The 14449-nt window shown below is 39.5% G+C and overlaps 1 protein-coding gene across 2 annotated transcripts in view; it reads left to right on the top strand.

Moving 5' to 3' along the window:
* The window catches only part of caln1 (calneuron 1), a 75669-nt gene extending 61433 nt beyond the window's left edge, over nt 1-14236 (top strand). Inside the window, exons 5-6 of one of the 2 annotated variants that reach the window (XM_031284864.2) lie at nt 5144-5300; nt 10655-14236. In XM_031284864.2, the coding sequence (XP_031140724.1) occupies nt 5144-5300; nt 10655-10782 (285 nt within the window). In that variant the 3' untranslated portion in view covers nt 10783-14236. The remainder of the gene's footprint in view (nt 1-5143; nt 5301-10654) is intronic. The other variant, XM_031284871.2, reaches the window with a different exon arrangement.
* Nucleotides 14237-14449: the final 213 nt, after the last annotated feature.

Raw genomic sequence — 14449 nt, 5'->3', positions numbered from 1 at the left:
TTCAGAACTCTGTTTTCTATCCATTCAAACACATAGCAAATACATCTACAGATTATATTATCTGTATGTGTTACTGTCAGGATGCCTCACGAAACAGTGATAAGAGACTAAAGTGCAATAAGATTTTTCCAAAATCAACTTTAGACCCTGACAATAAAATAAGTGTCAGATTTGAAGAGGCGGTATATTAAACACAGAGAGTATTAGGGACTTGTTGAAGGTCTGCAGCTCTGATTGTCTGTGGCTAAACTACATTATTCTGCATTCAAATCCACTGACCTTCAGTCAACAACAGCTGCAGTATGTTTCAAATGCATTAATAGTCTGCCATTTAAAAATTAAATACTTGCCAACCCAGTGTGTTAAAATGTAGATTAGCAAATGCATATACTTGGATTGTACAGTGTGTGCAGTGCGTTATCTGTAGCTGTGTAATTTGGCCGTAATGCAAAAGGCTGAACTCAGCAGATGGATGGATGCTGGCTCTTGGCACCTTCTCACCGCCTGTGTGTGTGTGTGTGTGTGTGTGTGTGTGTGTGTGTGTGTGTGTGTGTGTGTGTGTGTGTGTGTGTGTGTGTGTGTGTGTGTGTGTGAGGAGCTAAACATGCCTCATTTACGAGTTTAGAGAAGTACAGAGCTTTCACTTTAGGGTGACTCCCCTTCCTCATCTTCAACCCCTAATCTATTTTGCAGTGTGAAGAACAGGCATGCAATCGATTGAAAAAAAATCGAAAAATGTTAATGGTTTAATCCAAGGACAGTGTTCCTGCCAGGATGAGAAAAGCTTCCTCAATGTGTCTCTTTAGATTTTGCTTGATTATTCTTATGGTAATTAAAGTTTTATTGAATGTTGCTGATACCTATGGGGAGATTTTTCAAGTTGATAGCCTGTTTTTAAGATAATACTTCTATAATCTGTTCTCATGGGGATTTGTCTTGCATTGCATGCTCCCACAGTCTCCAGACAGACATAAAACACAAGCACTGAATACAGTCTAAAAGTACAGTCTAGAAAATACTATATAAAATACAGATGGTAGAATAAAAACAGTCCATCTGTCAATTAGCATTTCTAGTATTCATAGTGCCATTGTGGCATCTCAACTCTATCATCTATATCTGTCTGTCTGTCTAGTGTAAAGTTATGCCATGCAATATCTCTTTTTTTAAAGTTTTGAAGTCATCAAAAACTGGCCATTTGTCAGCTTTGTCATTAAAATTCCAGCAGTAACAATCACTTTGTTATTCCAGTCAAATGTCTGGGGCCTGGAGTGGGCCAACCATCATTCCTGTCAACTGTAACCAAACTTGGACTGGTGGTATTGTGGTTGTAAAATATAAAATGTTGGTATTCTGACCATTAAAATACAACCTACTCATAAGTAATGGGGGCTAAAAATATCAATGCAACCTCTGTGGTGTCATGTATCTCAGATCCATTTATAGAGATTTGTTTTCACTTTGACGAAGTATTTTTCCTGTTAATCTGAATAAATACCAAAGATAATTAAAAAAATATATACAACTTATTACATTGAGTTTAATGATGGCATCTCAGACATAGCTTAGAGTTGGTGTCTTCTGTATCTTGTTGATGTTGTTGAAACTCTTTTTTTATACACATTTATGAGTAAATCAGCTCGTAGAAGACATATTTTAGTAACCATGTGAATCTCCATCACCTAAATCACATCGTCTGGGATTCCATGTCATTTCACAACTAGTCTCCTAAAACCACAGCAGGTCTTGACCTTTCCAACTTTTCCAGATTCTCCTTTAAAAGCACCTGTGCCCGAGGCATGTGATTACTCTTCAGACTGAACTTCTGTGAAGATTGTGTGACAAAGAAGACTACTGAAGGTTTCCTCTCTTTGCACGGGCTTCAGTATAAAACCGCAGGTCACACAACACAGGGTGTCCTACTGAAGGTTTTTTTGTCTGAGTTACTTCAGGTCCACAGGCATCGTTCTTTTCTACTCCCCTTTCTTTCACCATGTTCCCCCATAAAGGTCACTCCATGCTTGAATGTGAATATAGTCTGAGCAAGTCGGTGGGATGTGGAAAAGAGAAAATAAAATGCCTTTTTCTTATCTGCCACTGGAGTGCTGCTCAGTGAATGAATCTATCCTCTGGCCCGTCCCTCTTTTCCCTGGCAAATGAAGCTCAGTTAGTCTCTTGATGTCCACCAGCGATGGCGTCGTTAGCAGCAAGGTTGTCTGAAGGTCTAGTAATCACAATCAAACACTCCAGGGGGGAGTAAGTGAGATCCAGGTGGATCTGTCTGTTTAGGATAGGTTAGCATTTCATTCTTCCTCTGTTCCCCAGAGGGAGACGAGTGAAGAAATAGTCTCGCTTTGCTAGACCTTCCTCCACAGTGCTGCAGAGGAGGGTCTGGCTAGTCCACACAGCAATCCGGGATGGGAGAAAAACATGCTCTGGTTCATTGGAATTTCTTTAAACCAATCACAATCGTCTTGGGCGGTGCTAAGTGCCGGGCAGAGCCACGGTGCCTCTGCAAAATAGCCTCGGAAGGAACTTGTTTTGGTGGAACGTGTACATTCAAAAGTTGTTTTAGTTGATTGGACAGATAGTCTAGCTAGCTGTATGGAGCAATCCCGGAAGTGGAATGTCGTGGATATAGACTAGTGGAGAAATAAACCGAGCTCTTTTGTCTGAGGGACATCTCAGCTGTTTCTGAAAGAAAAAAGAAAACATCTGTTTTATGCTGCTACACATGATGGGTGACATTAGATGGATATGGACAATTATACACACACAGAATATGTGAGTTTGTGTGCATGTTGCTGGTTGTGAATGTTGAGCTATGGGGACACAATGATGATTGTTATCTGTGTGCTGCAGCTCATTAGCATCAGAACTCCTTCACTTGAATACTGTGAGTCTTTCACCATAGACATGTTGTGATATATAAGCCTGTGATGTTTTCAAGTTTAAATACTCCCGAATTTGATGTGTTCGACTATCAATAAGTGGCGTCGTTAGCAGCAAGGTTGTGCGAAGGTCTAGTAAACACAATCAAACACTCCAGGGGGGAGTAAGTGAGACCCAGGTGGATCTGTCTGTTTAGGATAGGTAAGCGTTTCATTCTCCCTCTGTTCCCCAGAGGGAGACGAGTGGAGAAATAAACCGAGCTCTGTTGTCTGAGGGACGTCTCAGCTGTTTCTGAAAGAAAAAAGAAAACATCTGTTTTATGCTGCTGCACATGATGGGTGACATTAGATGGATATGGACAATTATGCACACAGAATATGTGAGTTTGTGTGCATGTTGATGGTTGTGAATGTTGAGCTCTGGGGACACAAAGATGATTGTTATCTGTGTGCTGCACCTCATTAGCATCAGAACTCCTTCACTTGAATACTGAGTCTTTTCACGACATGTTGTGATATATATAAATAGAGAAGCGAGTGAGCGAGACTTTCTCCTGTGGTTCAGTCTAGACTAAAAAAATACAAGCTAACAGGAAAATAAAACTTGTCTTGACTGTAATTGTATCTTAGAAAATGTATGTATTCCTCCCTACTAACCTCTACTAAAACTGTTAAGAAGTTATACAAATTCAAACACACATATGAACCTGATTAGAACCTTAATTAGAAACCCTATATAATAATTTTTTTTAATAAGCAATGATATACTGTCCAGTACACTTAGAGTTGTTAACTCAGTGTACGTCTCTGCCTGGCACAGCTTTACAGGCTTCACCGGTCCCACTCAGTCATTGTTGTGCATGTCCATCCATCGTCTGTACAGCTTGTTGTGTTCAGGGTCACAGGGGGGAGTGCATCCCAGCATGCACTGGGCAAAAGGCAGTGACTGTAACAGGTACTTTAGACTGGAAGCACAACACAGAAAAGACCCAATGGGTTCAATGCCAGAGTGTTTTTACCTCACAGCCACTCTTCTGCTTTGTTGAGGGTAGTGAGGTGATGGATAGATGGAGTCAGAGGCTTTCCCCATCTTCCACTATGTGATGCCAGTTCTGACGATGCCTTTTTGTTTTATATTTGCCTCATACCAAAACCTGTCAAAAAGGTTTCTGTCAGGCCTACAGCTTTAAACAAGGGAGAGAGAGATACATTGGCTAATTCTGTTGTATCCCTATTAACCACCATGGAAGGCAAATATTGACTGTTTATAATCAACTAGTCATTTGGTGTGTACAGCAGAGAACATTTTATCAATAGCCTGATAAACAGAGTTGTGTTTATTGAGTCAGTAAATGTGAGAGGGTATGTTGATGCCAACTTTCAGAGTGATTCAGAGGAATTCAGTCCTTTCAACTGCGTCTGGACTTTGTGATATTTAATTCATTCTCAGTCAGGTTTGTATCACATTCACTAATTTCCTGCCACTGAAGCCTTTTATTTCTATTTGGCTTGATTGCATTGCTGCCTTTAAGCAGCTTATACAGAGAATGTTTTATCACTTTTTTAATACTGCTGTGACGTTCTGCTTTCAAGCAGGGGATGCGATCAAAGGCAAGCAAGGTCTTCCTCATGTCAGGCTAGAGGCAATAAATTTATCTGAACTTCTGAAAAATGTGTAGTTGCTCTCAGGAAGACCTTCAAACTTCCGTTTTACAAGTTGTAGTGTGTTTGTATTTGTATGTGTGTGTACCTTCTTTTGGATTGAATTGTGTAAATGCTCAAACTGAACAATAAATCAATCACTTTCAGGCTATAACCCCAGCACATTCAATTTAATCAACGCATCCACTGTGATTAAAGTAAATGTATTGGAGCGACGTCTGTACTGGATGCATGGTAAAGAATTACTAGAACATGCATGATGATTTATACATCTGAGCTTTCTTCTGTACTTACAATGCACATTATTTATTGTAAGTTGTTGGCAGCAAAAACTTGAGTTTTTTGTGCTGCACAGCTTAGGGTGACAGTGTGAGTTTTTATTTGTGTTATTGAAGCTTGCATACTAAAATTGTGGAAGAGTTGTGTCACATGAGTACACATAAGTTAGTACTTGTTCAATTAATATGTTTTCCTGCCAAGCGTACTGCAGAAGTACACCCAGTTTATTTATGTGAAAGGAAAGTGGTCTTTTTTTTCTTTTCTTTTTTTTTTTTTTAAAATCTCCTCCTCTCATCTCCCTCCCCCTGCAGTTCGACATGCAAAGAATCACTCTGGAGGAGCTGAAACACATCCTGTTTTACGCCTTCCGCGACCACCTCACCATGAAGGACATTGAAAACATCATCATCAACGAGGAAGAGAGCCTGAAGGAAAACTCTGGGAACTGTCAGACAGAGTTTGAGGGAGGTGAGCGAAAGTCCCTGAGCTAACTTCACACACAGGAACTTAGGTGTGTGTGTGTGTGTGTGTGTGTGTGTGTGTGTGTGTGTGTGTGTGTGTAGTACTGTAGGAGAGAAGGTAATGCATGCTGTCAGGAAGAATTTGGGCTCAAGATCTACATCCAGCAGAGTCACAGCACACCTGCTGATTTATTGATTTGGGGCGTTGGTGGGGACCGGTGTCAGCTGGTCACCAGTTGCGAATGAAATATGCATGACCTGGCTCTGCAAAACTAGCCAACCAAGATTTATGGATATCAGAGCAGCAGAGGGTATTCTAGGACTTTTTTCACTGTTTCACTATAAAAAATGGGAAATGTAATTGTTTCTTTCAGACAAATTTCAAGACATTTGAGCAAGCATTTTTGTCTTGCACATGCTGCATGGTTTGAATTCAGATTCAGTGAGTCAGTCTTTTGTGCTTTGGGGTCTTGACATAATGATTTGTTTTTTAAATGATCAGAGAACAAGACCGAAAAGCAATTGAATTTATAGACGGCCTAGTGTCACAGTGTTCAGTATGCAGTCCAGGCAGTCCCGTATTAACAAGCATCTGCTTGGCTGTAGATGAGCAGATGCTTCTTGCTTTGATTTTTTTACCTCTCGCCACCCTTTTAACACGTCCATGCACATCCTGCTGTTCACTCTCAGGCAGGGGCGGAGTGGTAGGGTGGCTTCTGGGGCTCTAGCCCCGAATATTTTCTCAAAAGCCCTGAATCTTTTTGGCCGACTCTACAGTCTTTTAGAGGCTGTTGTGGGTTCTGTTTTAAAGCTAGAGCAGTATATTGGTATCAGGAGTCCATGCTTTGCTAGCTTTTTTGCAAGGGGACTAAATAATGCTCCAAACATAAGCAAAATTTTGGCGATCAAAAAACTGGCATTGCCATTTTGAAAGGGGTCTCTTGACCTCTGACCTCAATATATCTGAATGAAAATGGGTTCCATTGAAAAGCTTCAGTGTCAAAACAGATTGATCACTATGGAGATTACTGGAGGGGCACATGTTTTATTAATGTGGAAATCACAATTGTAAATGAATTTTTTTAAGTATTAATCTTAATTCTTTGGCCTACTTCTGGCCCTCATTTTCTCATTTTCAGAGCTGGCTAATGCTGTGTTCAGACAAATGTGCAAGTAAAAATGTCAATGTTAAGCTGTGCAGCATTATAGATTGCGTGTCTACATTGACTGATGACGTGTGCTTTGAAAGTGGCCATAAAAAATGTGCGTCCATTTTGTCCCGACACTAATCACATGAATTTGGGGTGTAGGAAAGGCTGAGTCATAACAATCCCAGTTCCCACATATCCAACTTACTTTGTTATGCAGTGTGACTGGTCAGAAGTGTTTTCAAGATTAATAATACTGTATGTGTGAACTGTATTGCACTGAGATTTTTTCTTTCTAGTCAAGGTTGTGTATATTTCTTTCTGTTGGCTAAAATGATGCTCAGAGGCCAAACAGCCCTTAATGTCCCTCTTTACCAAACACCACCTGCCTGTGATTCTGGCCTGTCCTTGAGGGGATTTACTTGGCCGATACTGATGTCAATGAGCACTTTATCAGGGTCTTTAAACTGGTGTGGAGTGATGACAACATGATGTTCCTATTGGGTTTATGATGAAGACTGACCACTGCAGGATCATAGAGAGCAATCACATCTTTTAACCTCAAGGTCCATGAGTACCACCTGCCACACAGGGACACCAAAATGTTCTTAGTCATGGAGAAATCAATACATTGTGTCACAGTGTGATTTATACTGAGCACAATTCATCATACTCTGGTGCTTATTGCTTCAGCTTACTGGTATGAAGTAGCATAGAGGCACTTGATTTCCCTCTGGCTTCACCTTGCTCTAAAATCAATGTGGCGGGGAGCAGAAAAACAATAGAAGAAAGAATGCAACCCCCGATCCATAGAAGTAAACCAGGCTCAGAAACCACTGCTGAACAAATTGCACCAATAGCATAAATTGCAAAGAAACATGCAGAAGAAGCAGCTGTCCAGGGAGTGCCTGGCAGCCAGACGCAATCCTGGAAATCAACTTTGATCACAGCCATACAGATTTAAGGACCCTCATCTTAGCAATATTCATCATTTGAGTAATTGTTGACTTTTTCCATGTACAAAAGAATGTTCTAATCTTCTATCTAGAGCACAAGAGGTCATGTATTTAACATTTCCAACTGAAGAACTAAATTACCCTGCGCTGGATGGATAAAAATTCAAGATTCCCTGTTTTTGACTTAAAAAAATAAACTAAATATCCTTTTACAACATAGCAATACTGTAACCTGTGCACTTTTTACACTGTTTACTAATCATTACTATCATTATTTCACCTATAGGTCAACTAATTTTGAAGCACAAGTAAATGTAGACAGCCATAAGTCTCTGCCTGGAAACCAGCGTACACCTGACCACAGTGGTCATCTGAGGAAAATCCTTTGTGGATATTTGGCAGCAGTGTAGTTACTTTGGGAGGCTGAGGAGGTGTTTTATGAGGCTGACAGCAGGTTCAGGCGACTGGACCGAGAACTAATGTCTAGACCACAACTCTCCTCCCATCTTCACAGTCCAGCTGGGAGCTGAACACATGCTCTTTCCATTGACACCCTGTTCAGCTCACCCTGACAAATACAACTACAGATAGATACTTGAAATTAAAATTAGCTGCACTCATGTCAAGGAAATTACACCAAATTCTAGTACATTATTGAAACGGTTTGAATTATAAATCAGTTACATAATCTCATCCCAGATGGTTAGGCTTGTAAAAAATATATAATTTTTAGGACTCAATAACAGATCCAATGGCTCTGTAAATGGGTAGATGTTTGTGTTGTGTCACAGCAGCGGTGGCCTCAAAATTAGAAAAGTGGCTGGAAAAAGAAAGGAAGACCGACAGACACACAGACAGAACTACCTACCTCATTACACAAACTATGGTGCCAATAGATGAGACTGTGGTTGTACTAGACGGCTTCACTGTGTGAATGTGAGCAACTGTATGTGAGTGTGAGCCTGAAAGACATTTTTGTTCTTAGCAAAACCACCCTGGTTAAATTCAGGTTAAAAATAAACATATTGTCCACTATGACTTGTGTACAAACTCCAACCAAGATAAGAGCATCATCTAGTTTTGAGTTACATAACCTTGCTTATTGGCCAAAATCACATTCTTAGATAATCCATTTGGCTAAAAATCATGTCACCTCATGTTTAATATGATGTGAGAGTCTGGAATAGTATTTTTTAAACTGGAGATTGCCAACTAATGGCAACGAATGAGCCAAGAAAGATGTAGTAATTTTTGTCCTACTTTTCACATTGCATTTTATTTGGAACAGCATTTAAGAGGCATTTTTGATGACTTCAGTGCTTCTTGAATTCAAAGTTAAAAATAGAACAAGTGAAAGTGTGAGCCATGTGGCTGTGGGTCATTGGCCCAGCTCCCCTAATTACGGCGGCCCGGTAAAATCATTTCAACAACTCTCAGTCTGACAATCCGCTGCAGGGAGGAAGAGCTGCTGAGTTACTGCTGTTGGATTTCTATATAGTGTCCTTCAGTTCAACTTGGTGCATTTACTTGCACTCCCATATATTTCGTCCATAAACATGGTACTGGGGAGACAGACAATTGATAGTCTTAAGGTGGATTTTGCTTGAGCATAAAGGTCCTCACTGCTTCACCACCCTTTTTCACACAATGACACTAATATTTGGTCTAACATCATTGATATACGTATGTTGTGTTTCTTTTCAATCTAACAGATTACAAGATCTAAGTTAGCTGTCCATTATGTGTTATTTATTTCTTATTACATGGCCTTTCTGAAAACTTAATTCTGATTGGTCATTCACGACATTCTACGGTGATGATCTGGAAAAAACAGTCTGGTCCTGTGAATTGTGACGCTCACCTCAATGTGTCCCTCTCTGCTGATCACTGCCCAGTTACCCGCTGCTCATTCAGATGAGAGCAGAGCTGTTAATTCTGCCCGGCAACACTGATGTGTGATCACACTTCAAGGTTATTTCCTTTGGTCCACCTACCCATAATGGAAAATTGCCTTATAGTAGTAGCAGTATATTTTTGTAATAAGAAAGTCACCAAGCCAAAGTGACCTGAACACACAAATAACATGTTTACTGTGCTAAGGTTTGGCAGCTCGTTGTCAGGTTTAAAGATTTGGGCAGCAATGAAGTGGAATCGACTCATATCTTATTCCAGCCCCTTAACTTTTGATGTGATGAGCATACACAATCTTCACTCACTGCTTAATTATACTTTGTCTGCCATTAATACATCTTACACAAATATTAAGGAATACATCAAAATTGTGCTGCAAATTGAGCTGCAGTCCAGACCTTCCTTAGGTGTGTCCTCAGTTTATTTTTATTATGCTAGGCTTTCCAACTGTTAGAGGTCAACATCAATCCTCTTAATACCCAAACCCTTGCCTTTTGAAGTCATTTTCTGCACTTGGTATGAGTTACATTCCTTTTCCAAACAAACCACAAAGCAGATGTCTTGATAGAGGAACCTCACATGTTGTGTTATATAAGTTTGAATGGCACTATTCTCCCCTGATGGAGAACAGTTTACCAATGAACTTAAAGGGATATTTCACCGTTGGAAAGATGAATATATCTTTAAATTGGGTCACTTATGTAGTAGAAATGTGAATTTTTTTTAGAAATTGGTGGCTTCTAGGTCGAGAAAAACCAGAAAATGTGTTTTTGGCTCATGTGGATGAAAGACACCAAATCCCAGAATGCGCTTGCTTCGCTGCTTTAGCATCTACCCCAAAGCCACGCCTACCGTTACAGACAGACAGTGAGACAGTCAACTCAACTTTAGTCTGTTTTATTGTCATTTCAACCATATACACAAAACAACGTTTCACCGTGGCTCAATTGGTTACACAATTAAAATATATGAAAACGACATTATATAAAAACGACATACGAAACAGGCTACATTTCGTGCACACACATGATATGCTCCGTAAAGTTCAGCTAACACATAGCTAGCTACTAGCATTAGCGCTTGGTGGGCTGTATCACCGAGTATACAAATTTGCGTGTAATGTAGAATGGTCGGCATTAAATAAACACAGTATAAATAAACCACTCCAAATGTACTTGGTGTCAGTGCCCCCTCTGTTTGTCTTCATTATATTCTTTCTGCAGAAAATGAAAAATTCAAAGAAATGTCAGAAACAGAAGTTTTATCATCTTAATCTGACACTTGGGAGACTTTTTCGTATTTATGTTTAATCATCTTTTTTGTTTGTCTCCTCTTTTCTCTTTCAGTTCACCCTTCAAAGAAGAACCGTCAGACGTGCGTGAGGAAGAGTCTCATCTGCGCTTTTGCCATGGCATTCATTATCAGCGTCATGCTCATCGCGGCCAATCAGATGCTGAGGAACGGCATGGAGTAGCTGCACCCACTGTGAGCGGGGGAACAAGCCAGCCTGCATGTGCATGCCAGTGGGTGTGGTCATTTCCCTGTTGATAGGAAAAGAACTACAAGGAATAACACTTAAAATAACCATCGACAAAGTCCATTTTAAAAATTACTCTTAGTTTTTTGAAACGAGTGGCGTCTCACCACCTGACATCCAATGAAACTGTGAAGCCAGCATGAGGAGTCATGCAGGACTCCTCCCCCTTTACTCTGTCAGGGACATTCAAGGGCTGACATTACACATAATACTCTGTTGTGTCTGTTTCCCTGATGCAATAAAAAAATTGAGTGCAGGAGATCAGAGCTGCTTGCTTTTCCAAGCAGGCCAGATGTGACTGGAGATGTGTCACCCACCAGGAGTCTGATGAGCTACCAAGGCTGCAGTCTGGGCCCTGAAAGGGAATTAGAGAAAGGGAACAATTGCCGTCTTATTATAGTTCCTGGAAGCATGATGGCAGTCCTCGCTGCCACTCAAGCTGAAGGATCTGAACGCGTCAGGCCACAGCTCCTGCAGCTCCCAGGGTGCTACGATACTCCAGCTCTCCGACTTTCTATTTTCAACTACTGCGTCTGTGAGCTGAAGTGCTGGCATCAGTTCATCAGCCCCATAAACCAAGCAGTCAAGTGAACAAAATGTTAAATGGTAACTCCAGAAGTGGTGTTTTGCCCTTCTGATATTCATGAATAAACACAGAAGCTCTGGAAGTTTGGTTTTAGATTGCCTCTTTCTCCTCACCACTGTTGGGTGAACACTGTTCAAGGTGCAAAGAAAAGATTTCTGTGTCCTATTAAAAGGAAAAAAAAATCCACCATTTCAATGATCAAACTGTTATATTTCATCTCTCGGTGGTGTTCAGTGCACTCCAGGAGTTATTTTGCAAGGTGATTGAGTTCAACTTTCTCTCAGTCAGCATTCTTTCTGCCTCAATTGGTTATTTCCTATGTTTCCCAAAATGACTTTGGACAACCCCCCAGATAGCAAGTGTGAAACTATTGCATTCAAAGACAATCGTAAGAGCAAAATAGCAAGAGGTTTTCCAGTCAACAAAACCTTACTCTAAATTCAGCATGTCTTGTGGCTGTGATGCATTCTGGCTCCCTGACAGATTTGAGAGACCTGTATGTGTGTTGATGCCATTACGAAATTAAGCTGATACTTAAACATTTTTCATATTAGTTTGAAAATATATGTGATACCACATCATCTGCGGTGGCCAGTCGTCCATGGAAATAAAAACAATTACCTTAGGGATCAAAGGCATATCACCACCAACACAGGATTTATCTTTTAACAGTGTTGAAGTGCTTCAGGGTGGATTTTGTTTTTTCCTTCAAATCCCAACAAATATAGTTAATGATTTACAGCGTAGTGCTGTGAAAAGTTGAATCCCCTTTAGTTTCCTACAAAAGCTGTTGCGCTCAAAAACAACTCTAAAATCAAATCATTTAAACTTTTTGCCTTTTGTCTGTTTTGTTTACTTTATATTAAGTTATACTATTTTCTTAATGTAGGATTTTTTAACAGTTTCATAAATTTCAAATATAACATTAAAATAATAAAGTGTGCAAAACTAAGGCAGCATTTGATTTGTCCTCTATTTTTTATCAACATTTCATTTCTTATGTTTTTTTTATTAAACATATAACATATACAAAAACAACTCTTAATCCATTAATGTGTGACTCTTTCTGTAACATCTTAAAAAATTGAATTGAATACATCCTTCAACCAAAATTCTGCAACGATTTCTTACGCTAAAAGAAAACCGTGACATGCATACTTTTTTATTTACTTTCTTTCATTTTTTAAAATATGAAACTGTTCCCATTTGTGTGATAGAAGACAATGCAAAGACCACAGATGAAGAATTTTGAACCAAGACAAATTCTGTAAAAAATTAGGGGCCTTGCAAGCTTTCTCACAGCACTGAATGATTTCAAGACACATCTTGACTTGTTAATTCTCGCTGAGGTCGGCTCTGAACTCCTGCACTGACTCTCATCTCAACATGTAAACCCAGCCAGGGGTCACAAACACCCATGTTATCAAGTGCATGCGATCAAGTCAGTGTGTTCTGTAAATACTGTAACCCACGTCTGAAGTGTCTCAAGTGTCTGTTGAAGGTGTACAGTATCCCTGAATGTGCATGACTGTCAGTGCTCTCTGCTCACTGGGGTTCAGAGGTGCAGGGAGGGAGATCAGCAGATAGAGAGGTACCTGCATCATTACAAACACATCAGACGCAGGCGGCAAATGCCCTTTCTGCTCCCTCTGAACACTCTTGCCAAAGCCATAGAACTCCGCAGAGGTGGACCAGACAACACAATATAGATGCTTTTCTCTGTTCCTACATGGAAATACAAGATCAATCTGGCATTTTGTGGCAGACATGTGTCCGTCATGTCTGATTTTATTTGTCCTTGTTATTGTTTTTGCACTGTACCTGTCATCCATTTTAGTGAAATGACAAGGAGCGCTGTATGTTTGTGTGAGAGTGCCATCTAGAGGTCAAGTGAGTGCACATTGTCCATGTTGTCCCACTACAGTGTGTGTTGTTAGCATTATATTCACAATGTCTGGCAATTGTTGATCTTAAATGTTAAAATATGACAATTTCTATTTATTTATGTATGTATGTATGTATGTAACAATGTGTGTATGTGTGTATAGGTTGACTTTGATCTACCAACACTGTGGGTAGAGCATTACTTATTTGAACACAGTGTATTTATAGGAATAGATTAGTTGCCTATGGCAGAAAAAAGTCCTCTTGAATTTGTAGAAGGTTTCATTCACAGATAAATTACCAATATTACATTTTGGAGACAGTCTAAAAAACCTTGTAGGTCACACTGGTTTTGATTTCTTTTTAATCTGAAAAAGTGACACTGATTAAAAGATTTTTTTCTTTTTTTCTTGCAGTAGTGGTGGACATTTCCCACCAAATTCACAGCTAACCACGGTTGGCATGTAGGGGCGTGTAGTGTTTTATCGTTAATTTGTTCTTTGAGAAGAACTTTCTCTTTTAAATTGTATTTTCATTTGTGTATGTTTTTGGGGATTTTAGTTACAGTTACTGTGGTTACAGTTTTACTGTAAACAAACTGTACCGGCCCCTGCAGAACGGTTGCATGTCTAAAGAGGTTTTTTTGGAGGGGAAACACACAGTGTCTCTTTAGTAGCATGGTGATTGGATCCCACATGTTTTTGTTATGTAACTTTGTAGATAGCTAATAACATAGCATATGTATTAGACAAGCACACACTATACATACTTTGCATGTGCAATATTTAAACATGTAGGCTAGCTAAAGACTTTGAGTTGTACTATTTATTAAAGTTATAATAATTATGAAATTGTAAATACAGAAATCTGTACAAAAGTTAAAGGATTAAGCATTGATACAATAAAACAATGTTTTTTAAATTGTGCTTGGCTTTTTATTTTACACTGGAGTTATGCTCATTATCAAGACAGTTATCAGTACATTATCAGGTCCAGGGTGTCCACAGGGTCTTAAAAAGTATTAAAAGTTGATCAAATAATTTAGCGCCAATAATGCCTTAAATTTTAAATTACTTTAAACTTTTTTTATGACAAAGAAACCTATGATGTTTTATGACATTTGTATGACATACC

The sequence above is a fragment of the Sander lucioperca genome, chromosome 5 (assembly GCF_008315115.2).
Source record: "Sander lucioperca isolate FBNREF2018 chromosome 5, SLUC_FBN_1.2, whole genome shotgun sequence".
Lineage (NCBI taxonomy): Eukaryota > Metazoa > Chordata > Actinopteri > Perciformes > Percidae > Sander > Sander lucioperca.
The sequence above is the reverse complement of the archived record's forward strand: the minus strand, read 5'-3'. Positions and strand labels throughout refer to the sequence as shown.